The sequence below is a fragment of the Prenolepis imparis genome, unplaced genomic scaffold, assembly GCF_030444845.1.
Source record: "Prenolepis imparis isolate NDT839.2.m4 unplaced genomic scaffold, iyPreImpa1.0 SCAF_8, whole genome shotgun sequence".
NCBI lineage: Eukaryota > Metazoa > Arthropoda > Insecta > Hymenoptera > Formicidae > Prenolepis > Prenolepis imparis.
This window is the reverse complement of record NW_028141166.1, coordinates 18629024-18651338: the sequence shown is the minus strand read 5'-3', so window position 1 is coordinate 18651338 and position 22315 is coordinate 18629024. Positions and strand designations below refer to the sequence as shown.

At 32.6% G+C, this 22315-nt stretch overlaps 3 protein-coding genes across 3 annotated transcripts; all 3 read right to left on the bottom strand.

The window, feature by feature from the left end:
• Nucleotides 1–60: 60 nt before the first annotated feature.
• On the bottom strand, nucleotides 61–2944 carry LOC145939793 (uncharacterized). Its single transcript, XM_083044395.1, has 5 exons — nucleotides 2167–2944; nucleotides 1326–1635; nucleotides 816–1249; nucleotides 587–727; nucleotides 61–328 (listed from the first exon to the last, which is right to left on the bottom strand). The coding sequence occupies exons 1-5, from the start codon at nucleotides 2465–2467 to the stop codon at nucleotides 174–176; spliced, it is 1341 nt and encodes a 446-aa protein (XP_082900521.1). The 5' UTR covers nucleotides 2468–2944; the 3' UTR covers nucleotides 61–173.
• Nucleotides 2945–3077: 133 nt separating this feature from the next.
• On the bottom strand, nucleotides 3078–18709 carry Iml1 (GATOR complex protein Iml1). The gene is given in 25 exon segments (XM_083044392.1): nucleotides 3078–3571; nucleotides 3708–4024; nucleotides 4108–4276; nucleotides 4379–4539; nucleotides 4780–5013; nucleotides 5085–5193; nucleotides 5495–5702; nucleotides 5961–6071; nucleotides 8714–8787; nucleotides 9626–9721; nucleotides 10953–11153; nucleotides 11252–11426; nucleotides 11818–12023; nucleotides 12118–12335; nucleotides 14102–14110; nucleotides 15543–15689; nucleotides 15782–15955; nucleotides 16109–16327; nucleotides 16410–16633; nucleotides 16950–17233; nucleotides 17302–17498; nucleotides 17581–18052; nucleotides 18127–18252; nucleotides 18345–18697; nucleotides 18700–18709. Coding segments are annotated over 25 exon segments (4692 nt in total). The 3' UTR covers nucleotides 3078–3373.
• A 1194-nt stretch (nucleotides 18710–19903) lies between these two features.
• On the bottom strand, nucleotides 19904–22183 carry Pym (partner of Y14 and mago). Its single transcript, XM_083044756.1, has 3 exons — nucleotides 21642–22183; nucleotides 21161–21254; nucleotides 19904–21063 (listed from the first exon to the last, which is right to left on the bottom strand). The coding sequence occupies exons 1-3, from the start codon at nucleotides 21670–21672 to the stop codon at nucleotides 20547–20549; spliced, it is 642 nt and encodes a 213-aa protein (XP_082900882.1). The 5' UTR covers nucleotides 21673–22183; the 3' UTR covers nucleotides 19904–20546.
• Between the last annotated feature and the right edge of the window lie 132 nt (nucleotides 22184–22315).

Here is a 22315-nt window from a genome sequence, read left to right as displayed (position 1 = left end):
ATATAATATTTCTCGCAACTTTGTAATTAAATATCTCGGCAATTAAGCCTCGAACGAAATTTTAAGTGAAAAAAAAAACAAGATTTTCGCAAATACCTTTTAATTTGTTACGTTAAAAATACTTGGAATACAAGAGTTGTGTCTCGTGAACGATTCTTCCAGATTTCTCGCGATCACTGATGCGCCGCAATCGTTTTTCTGCCGCTCATCTTTAATTGATTCCCCTTTTTATCGTTGAACGCATTCTCCTGCGCTTCGTCGGAATCGATCTCCACGATCGATTGCCACGGAATCGGATTTACATATGCTGGTTTCGCTTTCTGATGAGCTATAAAATAACAAATCGTTTTAGAATGTATTTTATTTGAGAAAGCAGAGTAAATATACCCATCCCCTTTTTTACGTAACGAACAATTAAAATGAATTCGTTCACATTAGGCTGCTCGTATATAATAATGAGAAAGATATCTTGGTGAAGAGTGACGTGAAACATCCTATATGTATTATCCTTAAATATACATATTATATTTACATTTTTCTTATCTCTCTCACTTATTATTTTAGTGTGTTTTATTATTTAACGTACGAAGTAGTCCTTGTGTAGCGGGTTTAGGTTTATTCTTGGAGTTCTCTCTCCATTTCTCGTAAGCCTTGGAACTCTGCTCCAGCCGTCTCTCGCGTTCCTCGGTCATCTTCTTCTGTCTCATCTCCTGCTCCTTATGTTGAGCTGCAAAACAGGACAGTCAACCCTTATCGCGCGTTCGAAGATTCAAATGAGTTCGGATAAGTTACGCGGAAAGTTATATCGCCCATACTCTTTTGCTCCTCCTTCTTCTTCTGAATCCACTGACGAAGGTACAGGGCCTTCGCGACGGCGGCCTTATCCTCGATCTTCTTCAGACGTCTTTGCAATTCCAATTCGTTCTCGAGGATCGCTTTCCTCTCGAGCTCCTGCTGCCTCTTCCTCTCCACCCACTTGAGAAAGTTTTCCTTTTCCAGCCGCGCCTTTGCCTCCTTCTCTCGCGCCATCCTCTCCTCCTCCTCCTGTCGCTTCTTCGCCGCGCGTTCCTCCTCTTCCTTCCTGCGTTGCGTGGCCTCGTCCTTTCTACGAATCCATTCCGAATGGCCGATTCTTTTGCCGAGATCGGCACCATTTGACACCTGAGAATCGCTGACGCTTGGACCGGTCGAGAGCGACGTCATGGAAATTCGCACGACTTGACGATTGTTTGGATGATTTTCGCGATATCTGCGATCATTTTATTACATATTATATATTTTACAATGAGAATCTTATATAAAGATCAATGTAACGAAGAACGAACTGATCTCGTTTCGTCGTCCCTTCATTCTGATCGACATTCGCCGAAACACTGCTCATCTTGCATCGTCGTTCTATTCGCGCGGTCCTCCCGGATGATTGATCATCCGCGGATCGAACGGTGAACGATTCGGAAGACAATGCTGTATCTGGTAAGGATGTCGAGTAACACCTATAGGTGCTCCGTCCTGTGCCGTTCTGGACCGGATGTTCGATTGTGCGATCGACGTTTACATCCTTCGTGCTAGGTAGATCAATCGTCGAAGACTCAGAATCATCGTGATTCGCGTCGATTATGTTTCCGTTACAATATCCTGCGAGAAAATAAATTGCAAATTAATAGAAATTCATATAATAAAATTTCTACAATAAAAAAATTAATGTATCTATATAGAATATATATTTTATTCATTATAATTGCTAAAAAAAAATGCGTGTGTGCGTTATAAGTTTGATTTTGACTGTGCTAAATTTTTTTATTATCATTCTATTTGATTAAATGAGAGATTAGTTTAATTTAACTTTTTTTTAAATGTCCAAGTTTATATAAATGAAAAAAATAGATATTACATAAATAAAAATTATATGAGACTAAAATATGTTGATATTTTTTGAATATTTTACATTCCTTTAAATTCAACAAATAACGCTAAATTAATGTTGAATTAAACAAAGATAGAAAATTAACCAGAAATTTTTAAATTAGTTATTTTATATATTAAATATATAAAATAATATATATTAGATATTATTTTATATATTAAATATGTAATATGATGAAAGTGTTAATTTTCTATAATACTAATCTATATATGTTTTACAGCTATATATATCTTCCTGCTCACGATCATTCTCGTCCGATCTGTGAATCTGCGCCACGTCGTCGTGCTCCTCTTCGCCGACAGACTCCGTGTAAATGGCGGGGTTGATGTACCGAATCTCGGGACCGGAACTCGAGGTTTTCGCCACATCTTCGCGAGCTCCATCGTAATGCGCGCGACGATCGACGAAATCAATCCCCCGTTGATCGGATTCATTAGAATCAGATTCCGTCTTCCAGCTGTCAACGTCACTGTCATTGATCATTGTTGTACACTTTTTCAGCGAAACTGATTGATAGCGATAATCAGTTCTTGCGTTCGACATGACGCGTAATCATCGCTGTAACGTTTCGTCGCACGATTCCTTAATGTAAAATATTCTTACAAAAGTGTTATTACATTCGAATAATCATTTACATACGAGAAAATCCATCCATGATGAATCCGATGTTGTACTTTTTGGAGAACAATAGCGAATCCTTAAGGGACGTGTTTGTAGATGTTGTTAAAGTTTGATATAAATTCTTTTCACACATCAATATTAATGTTAAAAAAATAGGCTGTTTTTTTTTAATTTTGTTCAAAAACCATGCATTAATTTTAACATGTATAATCCGATATTTATATTGTTCGGTTTCATTTTTTAAATCAGATAATTTCAAATAATTATTTAAATTAAAATTATTATAATTTCACAACGTGTAAAAATCAGTACCATATAATAAATTTACTATTATTTAGGACACTTTTTTCACATCAAAGGGAAGAGCAGTCATTTAAAATGTTGTTACATTTTGTAACATTGTTTTCAGGGAAGATCTTAAAATGAAAAAAATTCTAATCATGTGGACATAAATAATAGAATGCAAGATAGATTTCTAGATAAAAAAAAAGGAACAAAGATAAAGACAGTAGCAAGAAACAAGTATTAGAAGTTTAATTTTCATTTTGTTCTCGTTTCCTGCAATTTATTTTTTAAAAATATCCTAGCATTTCCTGCTCTTAGATTGATGGTAATCCATCGAGATCTGCATCAGTTCTTTTTCTTTACACACTTCGCAAATAATATTATACAATTTATACATATTTCATCCTGCTTAGAATGTTTCATATAAACATTGATATATAATTGTACTTTCGATGAATTAAGATTAACAATCATATGATGAATGGTTTGATGAAATTTACATACATGATTCATGATAAATTCTTTGGACGAAATGATATCTTGCTACTTTGTTTTTGTACAAGTTTTCTCCTTTAATTCCCAGCAAGATTCCCAAAACTGTTTCAGTCTATTATCTCCGTTGGAACAGAAATGTCGAAAATCCTGTATAATCTTTTTCTGAAATAACTCATCACCCGCCGAAGTGGACAACGACTTCCACTTTCGACTAACCATATGATTCCAGGACCACAAAAAACCCATCTGCAATCAACAGCAACATTTGGCGCCGAATTTTTCAAAGAACATATAATTGAAACACTTTGCATATTAATGTGCGAATAAACGCTCGTATTTTTCTTTTATATATTAGAAAAGACTCTTATCTAAGATCACTTACTTTTCGATCCATACTATGATCGTCCTTATTCTTTCCACTAACGTGTCTGGTAATGTACGCTTCATGCGGACTTGGCTGATCCGGGTGAACCGGGTATCTCTTCTGTCCCATATTTCGTCGCACGATGTTAGTACCGGTTCGTGGACGCGGCCGAGTATTCGCGGTGGATGGCACTAATATAAACGCATTGCCAGTGATGTGAACATACTGGCGGTCATTTTCCGTGTTTTCAACTAAGCACGGCACAAAGCCGAATCGCTGCAGAATCGCTTCTTGGAATAGGAACAATCTTTGCGCGTACGTATCTTCTCGGAATTCTATATAAAAATGTGCATTTTTGTTATCAAACGAGACAAATTGAAAATAAAAATTTACATTAGCTAGATTAGTTGGAACAAACCTTCAAAGAGATATCGCTTATTCGCTATCAAGCATTCCGTGTCGAGTGGTATAAAAATAGGCCCTCTGAGAGGATCGCTCTTCAAGATATACGGTAGCGCTAACAAATCACTTGGAATGGGCACCATTTGTATTCCGCACATTTGAGCCTTGCGTTGCCAAAGAAATATCTTGCAAAGAGAAATCGATATTATTAGTACACGATTCGATATATATTTGTCTCGTTATTAATCAAGAAGATGAGAGAAGAGACGAAAAAACCTTTTACTTACCAGATCAGCTACTATACTGCCGGACGATGCTACCCATTGTACTACGAGTTCATAAGAATGATCTACCTTGTAAATGGATTGATATCTTAGGTGACCCCATTCGATCCTGTCACTTTTATTATTGATATCGATATCAAGATGAGTGTGTTTATATAGCGGCACTGTAAGAAAACAGATATATCGTACAGAACGAACAGATTTATACCGTTTGTGTGAATATCTTGATGGGATTGACGTATCATTTTATGGTTACGCTAAATCTAATCTAAGATTATTCATTCTTCCTAAAAAACCAAGGATTCATTTTTCTTATATTTTTTATAGAAGACGATATTCGCGATGTTTGTATAAGGAACACGCGTATAAATCAATGTGCCAAGTGTGTATCGTGATATTCTCACCTGTCCAACTTCTATCGTCTATCGATTCCGTCAAATCGATGTCGTCTCTTAGAAAAGGCAGAACGTCGGATTCGTCAATGACATCATAATTGGGTATAGTTATAGGAGATGACATTGTCGACGATGCTGTCGAGGATGACGATTCGCACCATCCTTTCGGTGATCTCATTTCCACTTCTACCCATTCATTTTCGAAACCTTGTAGATCACCGAGCGGAGCGGAATAATCCGCGGCTGCGTACGAAAAAATGCGGAGTTAAACCGCGAGTAAAGACGCTGGCAATTGCGCTAATTGTGTCATTTACCTTTTTGATTTTCTTTATCTTGCACAATATGATATAAGTAAAATCCTAGGACGAATGGTTGCGAGAAATCGCCGGATGCATGGCATATCAATTTGTCTTGAATCATCCCCTGCATAAAAATAAATTATTTATTTAATTTTATCAACATAATGACGTTTTAATTAAATATTTCTTTTTTTCTTTTAATTAAGATCAAAGATGTATGCAAAAATATTTTTAAAGAAATAAGTCTCTTTGTTTTATGAACAGAATCCGAATGTGTAAAGAAACTTACACATTTCTTGGTGTAAGAAGGTAAATCTCTTTCTTATTCCAATGTCTTATATTTCAAGTTGAAATTCAAAGTACTAACAGTATTAAATTTTGCAGATTAATCCTTGAACAGATGAAGAAATTTACTGAATCTTTACCTTCATGATATTGATACCCTGCTCGACTCCTATGCCGCCTTCCATATGATTGTTTAACCATTGAATCGCATCGGCGCTAACAAACGTTTGGCTCGGGAGTGAAGGATGCTGCGTTAAAAAACCGACGCCGTTTTGAGGATGCTTCATGACCTCCAAAATTTCCAGGTTCGTTGCATTGCTTTTTATTTTGGTCATCTCCATGTTTGTGCTGTGTGAAGTAGACATATATATAAATTTATAGCATTAGAACAGTCGGAGTATGTCCAGAAGATTATTCATCTTCGATAGCAAAGAGATACCGAGATAAGAAATCATTAATACAGATATAATTAATGTGATTTTAACACCAAGTGATTAGAAAATAAATAAATCATTCTATATATTATAATTTTATTAAAAAAGGAGGAAAAATAAATAGAAAATTGACGCAATCCATCGTTAATTATTATCATGATGCCTTTCATACCTATCGTCATTAGCGTCGAAATGATCCTGCTGCTGTTGCTCGAGCGACAACGGCAAAACAGCTTCACTGGCGGGCGATACGCGTCCTCTGTCCATTACTTTAGAGCCGGATCTGCACCCGTGAAAGAGAAAAGCATTTATTTACATAATCGTAATCAGCACGGAAAGAAAAAGCGGCATGTACGAAGCGATTTGTGTTAACGGTATCTAAGACAAGTGAACATATGTTTCTTTTTCCACGCACCTTATGTTACTTAACGTAGCATGTTAGATAAAAATTTGACGGAAACACAAAACCGCGTTTTTCTATCGCAAAGTGATGTTACTCTACTTTAGCTCATTCATATGAAAATTTTACAAATTTAGTTTTTACAAAATTCTCAAAGACAACAAAGATGCACAAAGATATACACCCGTCTCACAGAGTCTTCTTTCAGTCACAAACGCAATTTTATATTTTCCGAAAGATCAAAAAGAAAATAAAAAAGGAACATTTTATTAGTAGGCTGCTTTTTACAACAATTTTTAATTTTTTTTACCAAGATTCTTAATAATTAAATTTTAATAACTAAAAAAAACATGATTTTTTATTCGATGTGAATTAAATATTATTCGTTGTCATTTATGTATACAATACGTGTGACTAAAAGAATACTCAATGAAATAAAAGTCCGAGGGGGAAACCGTCTATCTATATATACATATACATTGAAAGAATTTTTTCTTAAAATTTATCCTGAAAATCATGGTAATTGTGGGACAATGTGGTATGGAAAGAATTTAAGAGAATTTCTCTGATCAATATTTATCACAATAAAAATAATATTTATCATAATAAAACATGTTTGATTGTAATAAATATTATTATTTTTATTGTGATAAATATTAATCAGAGAAATTCTCATAAAATTCTTTCCATACCATATTGTCCTACGATTAATATCATGATTTTCAGAGTAAATTCTAAGAGACAATTCTTTCTGTGTAGTGTTCCAAAACCTCCGGATATCCTTTCAATAGCATTTTCCGACCAATTTTTGGAATCGGCTTTTCCTTAGCAAAGATCATCATTCTTCGCAAGTTTCCAATTTTTCTCATCATATATTTTGATGCGATTGAAGCCTCAAATTAAAATTCTATCAAGATAAACTCCACCTAAAACTAAAAAAGTATATAATTTTATCAATCTTTTAACTCTGCAAAGTATATAATTTGAAAAGCTCTTTTTCAATCGCCATAAGCATTGGCTTATTTCACTAAAAAAAAAAAACATCGTCTTCAAATTGGCCGTAGAATTTAGTATTAAAAGGAAAGTCCAGTGGTTTTGAGACACTTTTCGTATATCTATTTACATATATATTACATATTTAATATAAAATATTTCCACATTTTCGGGGGAAAATAAGACGCGTGCTTCTTACTTTTAATCTGAATCGAAAGGAATAAGAGAAAGAGTGAGAGAACCAACCTGTTTGGCACGTGGCGAGGAGTGTCGAGGCACGTGCGGGCAGCCGCAGCGGTATTCACTACATGCCTCTCCTGTACAGAGGAGAGTAATAACCCCGTCACTCCCTCACTCACTACCAAAATCTTTTCTACGGGGCGCGGAGCATAGGTACACACACATACACACACATATACGCTGTTTAATTTTGACTTTGCTTTTTCTTCAAACAAAAAAAAACATAGCTTTTTACTTTGTACATATGCTCCACCCAGGTATATCAGCCAGGAAATGAACAGAGAAGGTGAAAGAAGCTGAAAGATACAGAAAACTCTATATATGCTACTAGAGCCCTCGTTGATTTTTTTCTCATTCTTCTCTTAATCTTGCTGCTCTAGTTCAAGAAAATGTATTAATCGAGAGGTATCGCCGCGGATGTTATTCAATCGGATGACGTTGTTAAAAGATGAGTAAAAAAGAATAATTTGTTATTCCGCACTCCAAGCGTTACGTTCTCTATATACCGAGATATAAGTATATGTTGCAATGTACAAAGATGTTCCAATGAAATAAAACACATGCATAACATAACAGCAAAGTGAATAATCAATCAACATAGTAATCGCAATGTGCTTATGTCGAAAATACACTGCAATTGCACCCTTTTTAGCTGCGCCTGAGAACCTTAGCCAGATTATTCATCTATCACCAAAAGTATTAAACTGAAAAGAAAAAATTTAATACACACACATATTAAAAAAAACAATAAAGCGTCAAAAAACGGAAAATTGATCCTTATGCTTCATATTTTCACCGTGAATTTAACGTTGAATGTCGATCTGTTTTTTTAAATATTTAAATACATTTTTTATATGATTTAGACAAAAAATTGCATTTCATCGTTAAATGTGTGAAAATATAAAACGTTGTAAGATAAATGTTTCGCAAAATCAATTAAATACATTATGATGCAAATGTCGCGTTTCACATTGCAATGTTTAACATTAAAAACGTATTCATAAGGCATTATAAATTATAAATCATTATATAAATTACAAAAATATCATAGTTTATCCTGATACTACTGTGTTGTGTAAGCGGTGCCTCCAACACATCTGCAGTACATAATGTGTGTAGGTTTGTGTTTGTGTGTGTGCAAACTAAGCGGAAATAAAATAAAAAACCATCAAACACCGATTTAGAATAGTCCACTGAAAAAAAAAATAGGAGGGAGTCGGTAAAACTACACCGTTAAAGATTGCAGATATAAAGCAACAATGTTGAAATCATCAAGGTAGACATGTTCAAACCTTGGTCTCGGTTTCTCCGGCAAACGGTTGCTCCCAAGTCGCTCCCTGAAAGGAGAGCTGCCGACTAGACTGGTCTGTAAAGTATGATGACACGTATGGGTAACATAATTTGTGAATGGTAATGATCAAGCTGACATGATTGTGAGATATCTGTATGTATATCTGTATCTAACTGTATAATGCGACGTTCAACATTAAGAAATGTTCTCGTACTTGTGAAAACATTATATATCGTACATGTATATATATATTATATATATTATATATTATATATATATAACAAGAGTGTAAATCAAACATTGTAACATCTCACGCATAACGGGATAAGCTCGCTAAAATCATAGATGCACATTCAATGCAAAAATATCAAGCACGATTACAGTTATCGTGATATATAAAGTGTAAGCTGCCTGATCATTCCAAGTAACACGTATCAAAGAAGCGATTCTATCGAAATTCAGATACATCTAGAAATGTCTTGAAGATGGGGTAAAATTGCATCAGAAATTTCATTCCACGAAGAGAAATGCAGATAAAGCGAGAGAAAGAGAGTGAGAGAGAAATAAAGAGATGTTTGAAAATTAGTAAGAGGCGAAATTTCCATAAATTAATTTTATACACGCGACAGAACCGGAAAGCAATCGGTTCCATGTAATCTTCAAACGATTTCTTATTTCTATTATTTTACAAAATATCCTGTTGTAACTTTACTCCATCTACAATACTCGAAATTGGGAATCGATATGTTATATTGTATACTGTATACGATTAATATATGTCGAATCGAAAGAGAAATTTCTTATCGTCCTGCTCGCTAATTAACTTAAATTATCTCAGAGGCTCGCTTAGAGAGAATTTCATACGAGAGCAGCTGGACTCTGTGTATCGAGACTACAGGAGGGGAGGATGTACCTGGTTAGTGAGGAATATCAGGCTCGTGCTGTGCCTGCGTCTGGTCAAATGAGAGGCAGGATCTCTTGGGGGGACACCACCTAGAGCTGTGGGGCTCTGAAACATATCATGCTAAATACCCCTCCCCCATACAAACATTCCAGCTACAAGTCTCTACTTATCGCATACGTATATATTGAATTTGTAGAATTTATCTTTTTTTTTCTTTTTATAACGCGCGGATCTATTATATATTGTCATTGTTGTTTGTGGCCTTTGTAATCCCAATCTGCCAACATATGTATCTCTCGTAGATACTTTGATATGTATATTTCGGAACGATCGTACGTATAATACAGAAGTATAAGTATTATACTGTTAAGTAATAAATTAATATTGCTGAATGTTGCTATTGTACATATGTTATACAGTCGACGTTAACGCAGTGTCAAACGAAGCTTCATAAAAAGCCGTGCATTTCTTTTTAGTTTTCTCTCTAATTTTATGTGTCTTAATGTCTTATATGTATATATACTTTTCAGCATGTTATACAGCACATGTTGCCTTTATCTACAAGACAATTCTTAAAATTAGTGTTTGACACATCATTGTTTTACTAATAAGATTATATGTGTGTTTTATGCTATAATAGATATACTGACAGAGACTGCATAATTCAAAAGTTAATAAAATGTAAATATATATAGAAAATTAACAAAAGCATTAAAATAAATCTGCGCAAATCAATCAAATGTGAGCATGCAACATTCAAAAAGAGGAGATATTCCAGAAAAAAAAAAATTGTCCCTTATTTTATATGTTCTGATTATAAAAATGTGAACTTTATATCCTGTTCGTTTTTTCTCAAAAATAATCATTTTAAAATAAAACTAAATAGAATAACTCCTCCAACAATATAGAATTATATAACGAAAATAACTATCAAGCAATTTTAAATTAATATATCACGTTGCAGGTAGAGAACGAAATAACTGCAATTTAAGTATTTATAAATATAACAGGATGTTCCAAAAATATTTATATCAGCAGCAAATACAGCCATTTGTCTGTATTTTACGCAATGACAAAAATTTAATGTGAAATTTAACAACGAACGAGTCAAAGATTGAGATTCTTTTTAATGAAAAAAATGGTTGCACATTTTTTACAGAATAAGATTATGCTAATGTAATTACTTTTTGGAACGTCTCCTCTATGTATGATTTGTTACAGTTAAATTATCATACAATTAAAATTTTTATTGAAATAGTTAATAAAAAATTCAAAACTCTCTCATTAACTTCATCTTTATATACACCTACCGAAAATTAGGGATGGAGAAATTTACCAAGTTTTTGTTAGGGTTCAGCCGTCGTATCTTGTTCAGCCATCCCTCGATGAAGCGCAGGAAGCCATCCATTAATGACGCTTGTTCGGCATTACTAGGTGGAGTGTATATGTCGCATCTTAAAGAGCCCTCGAGAATTTTGCGAGTCGAAGGATTGTGCAGTGGTAACAGAAATACCCGAAATCTCCAATACTTGAGAGCCTTAAAAAATAAAATATACTAACATTAATATCTTTTTTTCTTTCTAGATATGTGAACGTAAACCTACTCACGAGGATCTCCTCCGTAAATCTACTTACTTCCACCAAGGCAAAATCGGTGTGGCCTCGTGTGCAGATATAATGATCCAGATAGTTCCAATTGTATGTCTCGAGTTTCTCCGTGGTGAAAGACACCCACGATACCTCGTACGTGTCGTGATGCGGCGCGTGGAATCGATATCGGTAATGAATATTGAAGGGTGCATAAGGATGTCTGTAAAACATAAGTATTGTTATAGCTAACTATTTCTTGCTTGAATGGAGTTCAATCTATTGCACTGGAAAACAATTGATCATAATAAAATTTATTTAAGAATTCCTTATTATATGTTAAAACGATCCAAGTTTTTATATTTCCTATTCCTATAGAATCATACTTTTAAAATTTTTTTTATAAATCTCCAAAGACTTTATATATACAAGAAAATATAATCACACACACACACACACAAGTAACAAAATTTTAATAAAATTGTTTCTTGCAATTGTACGATCAAAGAAAACTAAAATATGAGAGAATCAAGTATGTAAATAGATTTATTGATATCCAGTGTAATGAGTTAATTGCTAAAAGATTTTAATATTTAATTAATAAAAATAGTTACCGTGGTCGATATCTCGTAACTGTTATAGAATTATCGAACAAAGATATTTTATGAAAAATTCTCCCAATGCTAAGAAGATATTCTTCTTTAGGTTCGGACTCGGTCTGTCTACCACGTATCACAGTACTAATCGCGGGAACAGAATTGCTGCCAGTCGCGTTGCTTTGATTCTTATTAGTAGATGATAAAATAATTAGCTGAAAACCCTTAAAATAACATAATACTCGTGTGATTAATCCTTAAGACACATAAATAAATGTTATACATATATTATGTAAAATTATAATGCTAAATTTATACTTGAGCCAAGCGTTGTGAAACCAGCTCTTTAAATACTTCCACAGTTGTTAGTGGTTTTTTGTATATTGCTCGTTGTTGAGCAAAATCGGCGTTGACATCGTCCGGTAGAAGATTATAGTCCGATACGACGTAATCATTTTGTAAACTCCGTTTGTCCGGAAAGTAATCTGTAGTGATGGGTAGGCATGCTGGGATTGTTAAAGATTTCCAGTCGACCCCTGTTCGAGTAAGATTTGAAAATAATCGAAATGAGTATTAAAGAAACGTCATACTGTATCTGTGCAAGAAGAAACAGATAAATTTTCAAATATAATATCAATCTTTTTTCACATTTAGATAAAAAATATATCTGTATAATTTTAAGATCAATACCTGTTTCTAGTTTTATATTCACAACAATATTTCTTTTTCTTTTTACATTTATCTTCGCTCACAATATCTATTTCTTCCTTGTAGATGCAAAGAATAGATATTCGATAAGATATCGCTTGTTTGAAATAAATGGAAGTTATAGAAATCGAAGCATTAAATAAAACTGTTTCATACTTTGGTTCTATCTATTATTAATCTAAATTATTATTATTAAATCATTCTTTTCACAAAAAAATAATTTAATATGATTTTTTTTAAAAACAATACGCTTTAAATTCTAAACAATATGTAATCGATAGAGATCTTCAGAGAAGCGATAAATTATCGAAAATCTGTTGCATCACTTATTTGATGTCCCTTTACCAATACAAAAAATGTATTTTATATTCTCGGTAAAAACTACTAATGTGTCAATTATACAGAATGATCTATATGGTATATATTAATAGCAGTGTTATGAAAAGGAAAATCTTAAAAAAAGTTAAATTACTTTAATAGAAATCTAAATTTGTTAGAAAAATTGATTTTTATGTTTATGTGAAGATATTATATATTTATTAATATCATATAATATATTTAGAAATTTTCTAAACTTTTCGTATATGCATTCTGTATATTTAATTTAATCTTTATCATATTGTGAATTATTTTCTAGATTTAGAAATTGAATTACTACAAAAAGACAATATTACTATATGTGCCTATTGTAATTAAGCGTCAATTGCATCATAAGTGTACATATATATGTATATTAATTTGTATATGATAAAGATTAAAAGTCTCTCTAAACGCATGCTACTTGACAATTATTAGTTTTATAATGTGTTTCTAATACATATTCTATAAAGGATATGTCAATTTGTGTTACTGAGTCATGTGACGTATAAAGCAATAATCTAATAAATCTAAAATAGATGTGCATTACTTTCTCTTTATGCTTTGGTGCAATAAAGTTACTCGATTAGATCTACAGAAAAGAGAGAATATAAAGTAATAAGCCTTATATATATATATATATATATATATAAACAACTACATGTCGTATATAAATGTACGATAAATTTAATATATGTAACATAAATATGAAGGACCAAGATTAATAATGTAGCACACTCTGTTAGTGAGAAGAGACACATAAATTAATACAAGTAACTATATTAGTAATGCAAAAAAAAAATTATATAAGCTTTACGCGTGAAATAATATAGATCTAATTCACGAAAACACAGTGAAACAGATAGAGCAATTTGTGAAAATGTATATGCTCAGCGTGAAATAAGCAGCAGACTTACGCAATAGATGGAAACTAGAAGCTGTCTACGACAAAGCCTACATTGTGCTCTAATAAAAAGCAACTTAAAAGGACAGATTGAAAATATCACAAATATATGTTTTAACATTAAAAAATTGTTTGAAATTCTGGAAATAAATTTGCTGCATATATTACATGCAATTCTCAAAATGTGGAAAAAAAACACATATAGGAAAGAATGACGAAGAATTATGGAGAACTATTAAATAGCGATGCTTCTATATCGAACTAATGTCTTTACTATAGATAAACAAATGTATACCGTAACCGTATCAATCCCTAATAGAGTATGGCGCTAACCTATGATTGCTGTAAAACAGCATAAGTGACATCATAGTTGTACATCACACACGTATCAATGCGTCCAGCGTTGCATCCCAATTAGACGTACCATAGCATGGAAATAAATGTAATAACATTATTCGTATTGATGATTAATGATTTTGTAAAAATAAACATTGTATGTTTAAGAATGAAAATATTCTTCTGTAAAAATGTCTCTTTATATCTATGTGAAATATATGTATTGCATTTGGATGTGTAAGTATCTGTTGATGTGTTAAGCAAAGCTCTATAAAAAAAATTTTATTCAAATAAAAAATAAATGCAAAATTAAATAAATGTAAGTAGAAAATTATGAAAGTAGAATGCAATAATCGATGTGACGTTCTATATATTTTTATAATGCTTTTAAGATGCAGTTTTCAAGTATTTTCATTCTTTTTTAAATGTCACAAATTATGATGGCCTATTAATTTCCTTGGTACTGTGATACTTTTGATATTAAATGTATAAATATATTACATTTAATATGTTTTAGTATTACTTTTTGTATTAAAAAAAAATATTTGTAAACAGGAGTAAATCTGTACTGAATCTATACAGAATTTTGCAGCGATGATTATACAGATTATACAGTTCTCTTCGACGCTGACTTTTTCTTTAAAAGTAATGTGATATACATCACATATGTGGCATATATTTATATTTATAATAATATAAAGCACGAAAAGAGGAAAGGAATTAATTTTGATTATTCAAAACTACTTTGTATCTGAAACCAAAACCACAGGACCACTCCTGTTTATAATATTAACGTTCATGTTACTTAAATTATATAAAAACTGAGTAATTTGATTAAAAAGCACAATACGCACAAGAAGCATTATATAACTTATGGATATTGGAGTTGTGTGTTATGTGTAATGTAAATAATTTGCTATTGAATCGAGTACTAATAATATCTAAATTTTGAATTATTTGAAAATTCTCTCTTTTAAGCTGTAAACTTGAGATAACCACAGTAAGTCGATAACTTTGTTGCATTTTTAGAGTCTACAATATATTTTATAGAATATAATTAAAATTTTTATTATATATACAAGGTGAGGCACTTGCACACCTTGAATAACTCGTAAATTATGTGTTGTGTGAAACTGTTATATACAAAGCATAATACAAGTTATTCAATATGTTCTTTCTAAAATTATTAAACCGCAATAGAAAAAGTTATAATATAAGCAATATAAGAAGTATTTAAAACATGTATGCGAATATGTGTTTTAAATTGCTTAAACTGATTGTATTATAACTTTCTCTATTATAATAATTTTAGAAAGAACCATATAAAATAAATGTAATTTTAGATGTATCATAATAACAGCTTTCTAATATATCTAACATTTCCTGCAAAATATATAGATAAATTTTAAGATAATTATCAGATATACTGAAAGCAAACCTGTTGTTAGCGCAGGCGTCCACTCTTGCTCACCAGTGGCGCCCCATAATAGGGTCAGACTCTTGTTCATCATAGCGGAAGGGGGATTTGCAATTCTGTCACCATTAACTGCAGAAGAATTAGATCGCAGTGGTTTTCCTTTTGTATCTATAACAACATTAATTTGATTATCTATTATATCTTATAGTTCCACACATATCTTAAAAACGCTTCAATTTAACATTATATTAAATACTAACAATCTTGAAATCCTGTTTGGGATGCTGATCTTGAAATCTGATTTGAATTGTTTGCCCCAATCTCCATCGGGGATCCGCTCATAGTTGATGGAGTAGTCTCACTTTGTGATTCCGAACATGTTTGTGTCGGAACAGCTTGATAATGATGTTGTTGTATTAGTACTCCGGTTGGTCCTGGAATTATATATCAATATAATCTTAGTTGATTTTCAGACTAATTTATAAAATTGTAATTAATTGAAATTAAATATATATCATCAAAGCGCAATGTGAAAAATTAATTATATTTAAAGATATAAGTTATCGATATAAAACAAAATTATTTACCCTTCGGAAATATGTGAGTCCATCTTCGTCTATTACTGGTAAGCTTAATGGTAACATGTGATGGATCAAAAGGATTGATTAGTGCTCTAGTAGGCCTGAGTATATTTGTCGGTTGAGAAATTGAATTTGTTGGACTACCAGCGCTACCAACAACAGGTCTAAAGGGCGGAGATATCTCTGAATCAGTTAAATCGCTCTTAACCGGTGTCCTGGATGCGCCTAATGCAATTATCGCAATTATTTAATAAAATTAGTCTTAATAGCGCTAAAATTATTATCATATATATACCAGGATGCTTACCAGTTTTGTCCTCATTAGATTCACTATTATCGTCATCCGTTTTATGCGGTATCGTTATTGCTGCACTCCGTAATGCAACTGGTGGTGAATGCGTCTCAGGTGGAGGATGATGTATATCGGGATCTGACATTTTACGTTTCAAGAGTTTTAACAAATGGCCATTGTTGTGTGTTTCAAGGCACGCCACACTCGTCTTTTTCGTTCTTGTATTTATCCTTTGTACACTATAATAAGAAATAATAATAAAATAAATATATATATATAATTATTTTGATAAAATTTAGTAACATAATAAAAAATTATGCTTATTTAATTGATACATATATGTAGAAAATTTATATATAATGCAGTTTTATTACATAATTTATATTTGTTCTTAAATTTTATATCTCTATGTTAGAATGTGTTTCCAGAAAAAATATGTATTAAGTTTGTATTAATATATATTAATTATTATCATATATAAGGGAAACAAATTTTTGATTTATTCAGTATACAAGAATATAGGGTTAAAAAGAAAAATATTTACTACTTATTTACCTTGAAGTATGAACAATTGGTAATTGGAACACTTGTGCATCATAAGCATCGTAATCGAATAAGGTATTATGCAGACATTCTCCTGGATCTTCTTGCAGAAGTCTGGCTTTGCAGTGCAATTTTTCATTATCCGCTGGATGCTTTGATACTTTCTGTGGCAGTTTTATTCGTGGTATAAATGTAGAATGGGGAATCTTCTTGTTTGTGGAATAGAAACTGAGATTTATCCAGTGAGGCATACTATAATCATCTGGTGCATTTGTGGAAGAATCTTTATTATGAAACTAAAAACAAATATTTTGTTCATTATTTTAGCATATAATACATTACATGTATGCATCTGTATATTTACCTTTAATAGAGGAACTGCATGTAATGGTTGCTCCCCCACACATACCAAGTCACTGCCTACACCATTGTCAATGATTCTTTGCTTTGTTACATTTGTCAACTCTCTGTCAACCTCAAAAACTCCAACTCCAGGTGTAATTACTACAGATAACTGACCAGTTCTATCAAAACTGCGATCTAGATAGTGTTTCTCAAAAACTGTAAAAATATAATGGTAAGAGACCAAACGGATAAGTGAATTACATAATTTTTTCATTATTCCCCCTTATTTAGTACTCACCATTTAGAGACATATTTAACACTTCCAGAAAATTGCCTTGCGCAGCAGTGGAATTTATTGCCTTAGGCATATTAATATTTGGCTTTTGATGATATTCCAAAACAATCTTTTGATAGTCAGTGAATAGTTTACGCAATTGCACTAGAATATTACTCCAATCCTCAAACCTTTCATTTTGTACTGCAACCCTGTAAAAATCTTCGTAGAATCTTCCTCTGTAATCATGTTGCAAACACTCTCTCATGTGATTTGGAAATTCTTCCAAACTAGTTGCATTATAGAACGTTCTCGAGAAGAGTACAATTGTAACTTCATGATTGCTGCCATTCTTCTTCCACTTTTGAAACAAATCTGCCAAGAATCCGTTTACCGCTTTCTCAAAATAAAGATCTCCGTGTATATCAAAATCCCACATTTCGGAACTCATTTGAATAAACAGATACACCATACTTGTAGAAGATCGAAACACTATCTGAAAATTACATTTGCTTTTATAATAGAGTTCGAAGCTTGATATCGTAAGTATTCACAGCTTTGAATATATACCTTAGTATCATCTGTTATAACGCCACAAGCAACACGATCACCCTGTGACCACATTTCATATACTTGGCATCTTATACTACCGCCACAGAACTCTATCTTCTTATTGACATAAACACAAGTGTTTACCTAGAACATAAAACGTTGTATATTGCACATTTATATATAGATGTATCAAAAGATATAAATTACAAATGTACAATGAAGAAGACAATATATACCAAGCTGTTTTTCAAACGCCACATCTCGCTGCGTCCCATGTACTGATCCTTAAAGGTCAATTCTATAGAATCTAGAGCTACATCGTCCGGATTAACTATGTTCATATATACATCGGCAAACGTTCTTAATTGAAACATTGTCGCTACGTTATTCTCCACGCTGATAGTCTCGCGTCCCTGCAGATCCTCTTTGAAGGAGGTAACTTGCAACAACAAGCGACTGAATTCATCCTCAGGGTGATAGATCTCGACGACATCGCCAGTCTTTATACCAGGGTAGTCCTTCGGGTTGATTATCAGATCTTCTCCACTAAAATTCTTCTGATGTACTATTAGTTTAAAGAGCTTCATACTTTATCCGGCATTCTGATCCGTAGAATCACGTTAAAGGCTTTTGTGTTCTCATTATAACCGTTCTGAATTATGACGTCAAAAGCGAGAAATCATGTGTGAATTTTTTTCTTGCGAAGTAAATTATTTTCTTGTAATATCACTTTTGGTGTGTGTGTGTGTGTGTGTGTGTGTAAATGTTCGAACTTTGAATTCTTTGTCCCGATTGGTCAAACCGAAACATTTGTAACGTCAAGTGAACTGTACTTTGTGTTTAGAGTGAGAGAGCAAGTGAAGGACGGATATTCATTCTGCGCATGTGCCAGAATTAAATTAAGTAGAAATTTGAAGTTACATAGTTATACATATAGTTACAAAGTTACATAGTTTATTTGCATCCATTGCGCTATTTATGCATTTTCATCGGCATTTTAAGAAAAATAATACGGTATGAATTATTTATTTTTTAATTATTGATGAAATATTAACATTTATGTTTTTGAATATTCTTTCAATTATACTTCGTAAATAAATACACTTTCTTTCGCATATAATCTCTCGATATACATATATACAGGGTGAGTTTTTTAACTTGAGACTGCAAAATATCTGGAAAACTAAGCATTGTACGAAAAAATGTTCCAAATAAACTTTCAATAGTTTCAAGGGTACAATTCTATTCCGCAGAAATTAACCCCCTTCCGCCCCCCCCCCCCTAAGGTGTGGGACTGGGGGTAACTTTGAAATCTTAAATGGGAACCCCTACTTTTTATTGCAGATTCGAATCCATCAAGAATCGAAAAAAATGGTTTAGACAAAATTTATGTATTTTTGGACGTAGAATTCGAATCTGCAATAAAAAGTAGGGGTTCCCATTTAAGATTTCAAAGTTACCCCCAGTCCCACCCCCTAGGGGGGGGCGGAAGGGGGCTAATTTCTGCGGAATAGAATTGCACCCTTGAAACTATTGAAAGTTTATTTGGAACATTTTTTCGTACAATGCTTAGTTTTCCAGATATTTTGCAGTCTCAAGTTAAAAAACTCACCCTGTATTGCAACCAAATTCGCAATTCAAATTACAATTATTGCTATATATATAAAATTATTTATATAAACGTATATATATTTCTTGAATAATATAGCTTTCTTCTAATTTGTATATATTGATATAATATAAACCCATCTAAAATCATTTAATTTATGAATCATGCTGTGCAAAAAACAAGTCATTTAACGAAAACTCCGTTTATCTTTATTAAAACTTTCACACATTACGTTTTCTTTATATGTATATACATAGTATTTCCTCGTTAATGAAAAGATTTTTCGCTTCATTATGAAGAAAAGAATTCTCCTTTCAGTTTTCAAAATTCTAAAAGTCTTTAGAAAAGTCTAGAGAATTATCCGATAGCACTAAAATAATAAAAATTATTATTTGCTCTCTATTCTCATCTCATTCGCTGTTATTGTCATCTCTCTTTCATTCTTGACAAACTGCATGGCACAGTTTCTGTCTTATATTAGTAAAATAAGTTTGTTACTTAACAAAGAGCGGCCAATTCTAATTGTAAGGACTTTTCTGTTAATGAGGAAATGCTATATATGTATGTATGTGTGTGTATAATGTTTACATGATTGAGTATTAAAATCGTTGATATAATCAATATCATTATATTATAAATATATGTATCAATATTATAAATCTACGCACTGAAACAAGAGTAATGAATACAAGATGCCGCATGTACAATTGCCGATCGTCGGAAGGAATAAAGATTCGCCTTATCAAGTAATAGAATTTGTTATTGACAAGGATTTAGGATTGGATGGCACTAACAAATCCGCATAAAACTTCTAATTGGGTACACTGCTTTACGGAGCAGCTTCTAATCTTTTTATATCTTTGGAAATCTCACTTTTTCGTGCCACCTTGTCAAGTATCTCTTTATCAGGATTTTTCATAGCACCAGTTTTGATTTTTTCCTCTAACACTTCAATTTCTCTAATCTTTTTGCGCAAATTCTTTAATCTTTTTTGAGGATCACTTGTTTCCTGTGTTGAAATGTCCTTAATTATATTGTTTGTCGTAGTTTGTTTTGCAGTAGATAATGGCTTATCATTATTATGAGTCGAGACTTCTTTATGAAATTCAGGCTCTGAGATCGATAGTTTAGATAATCTTTCGGCGACAGGTCCTTCGACCGCTTTAGACTTGTTTTTCTTTTTCTTCTTTTTGGATCCCTCTTGAGTTTTTGATTGCGTACCAGGTATTATTTTATTCTTTCCTGCTAGAGCCTCTAGCTTGGCTTTATGCTCCGCTATAAATTCTGGACTAGCACCCACTGGATACAGAGGCTTCTTTACCAATTGCTTTCCTTTGCTTTCATACCTATAAAAAAAAGATAACATGATAAAAAGATATAACAATTGACAAAATAAAAATACATATTATAAGATATTAAAAAAGAATATTACGACACACGTACAATGGAACTTCCTCTTGAGGAATATAACCATCCTTCACACGTCGTTGCTTGCGCCACGTACCGTCAGGTCGTTGACTTGCTGGGATAAATGTACCTAATAATTAAATAAAAGTAATAATTATATATCTTAACTGTAACAATGTCGCGAATATATTTGGTATAAAATGTATTAATATTGCTACTTATAACTGCGCATAAAAATATTTTAAGTGCACTAAATGAAAAAAAGTCTCCGACTTAATACATTCACAAGTGCAAGGATCCTAGTACAAAAATCATCTCTTAAACACGTCTTAAAGTTTGAAACATGTGCAAATTTATCAAGGCTGATTATACAACTTGCGCGTGAAAAAGGACCATCTATTATTACACAAAACCGTTCATTTTTCACGCTTGTTTACATGTTTGAGGTTAGAACCGGTGCTAGGATCGACGTAGTGCGTGCAATCCCGAACGCAATGAATAATTGAATGATCCTTACCAGTCTCGTCCTTGATATAAGTTGACGCCATCGCTGTGTCTCACAGGAGCGCGCACGTTCGTGAAAAAAATAAATAAATGTAAAAAATTTTCGACTATCCGCGTGCCATTCTGTATCGCACGGAACAATCTCCAATGAGTGTGTGTGTGTGTGTGTGTGTGCATATATGATTGTTGATTACGGTCAACGTACTTTGTACAGCACTGTGACAGATGTCGCGCGTGTCGCGATTGCCAACCGTGTGTTTCGTAAATGTTATTTTTAATACCGACAGATGTCGCTAGGAGTTTAATTGAGTGAGGCGCTTCCCGCGCTTTCGTACAGGATATCTATTATAATTGTATGTATCTACTTTAAAAATAACGGCTCCATTAATTACGCCGGATATCGTGGAGATCGGATGTCGGTGCGCTTGTTTTCGTCCACAAATTATATACAGAGGTATAGTTGATCTTTTCTTTGACGAATTTTAATGAAAAAACTCTAACTTTCTATACCATATATTATATAACCCTTTTTATCAACGTATTTATGGAGAAATGTAAATTTTATTTTGCATAGAATTTGTAAGAAACATGTTTCAATGCTGTAGAAATTATTTGAAATATTTATATCTTTTATAAAAATGCCATCGCACATATGAGACGATAATATATTAATGGAATAAATAATAA

Excerpts from the sequence above, each read along its gene's own strand:
- LOC145939793 (XM_083044395.1), bottom strand. The coding sequence starts at position 2,467 with ATGTCGAACGCAAGAACTGATTATCGCTATCAATCAGTTTCGCTGAAA. Across the intron at positions 1,250-1,325 it reads GGGACGACGAAACGAGATCA|ATATCGCGAAAATCATCCAA; the intron begins GTTCGTTCTTCG and ends AAATGATCGCAG. Across the intron at positions 329-586 it reads CGCTACACAAGGACTACTTC|CTCATCAGAAAGCGAAACCA; the intron begins GTACGTTAAATA and ends GTTATTTTATAG.
- Pym (XM_083044756.1), bottom strand. The coding sequence starts at position 21,672 with ATGGCGTCAACTTATATCAAGGACGAGACTG. Across the intron at positions 21,255-21,641 it reads TTATATCAAGGACGAGACTG|GTACATTTATCCCAGCAAGT; the intron begins GTAAGGATCATT and ends TTTAATTATTAG. Across the intron at positions 21,064-21,160 it reads CCTCAAGAGGAAGTTCCATT|GTATGAAAGCAAAGGAAAGC; the intron begins GTACGTGTGTCG and ends TTTTTTTTATAG.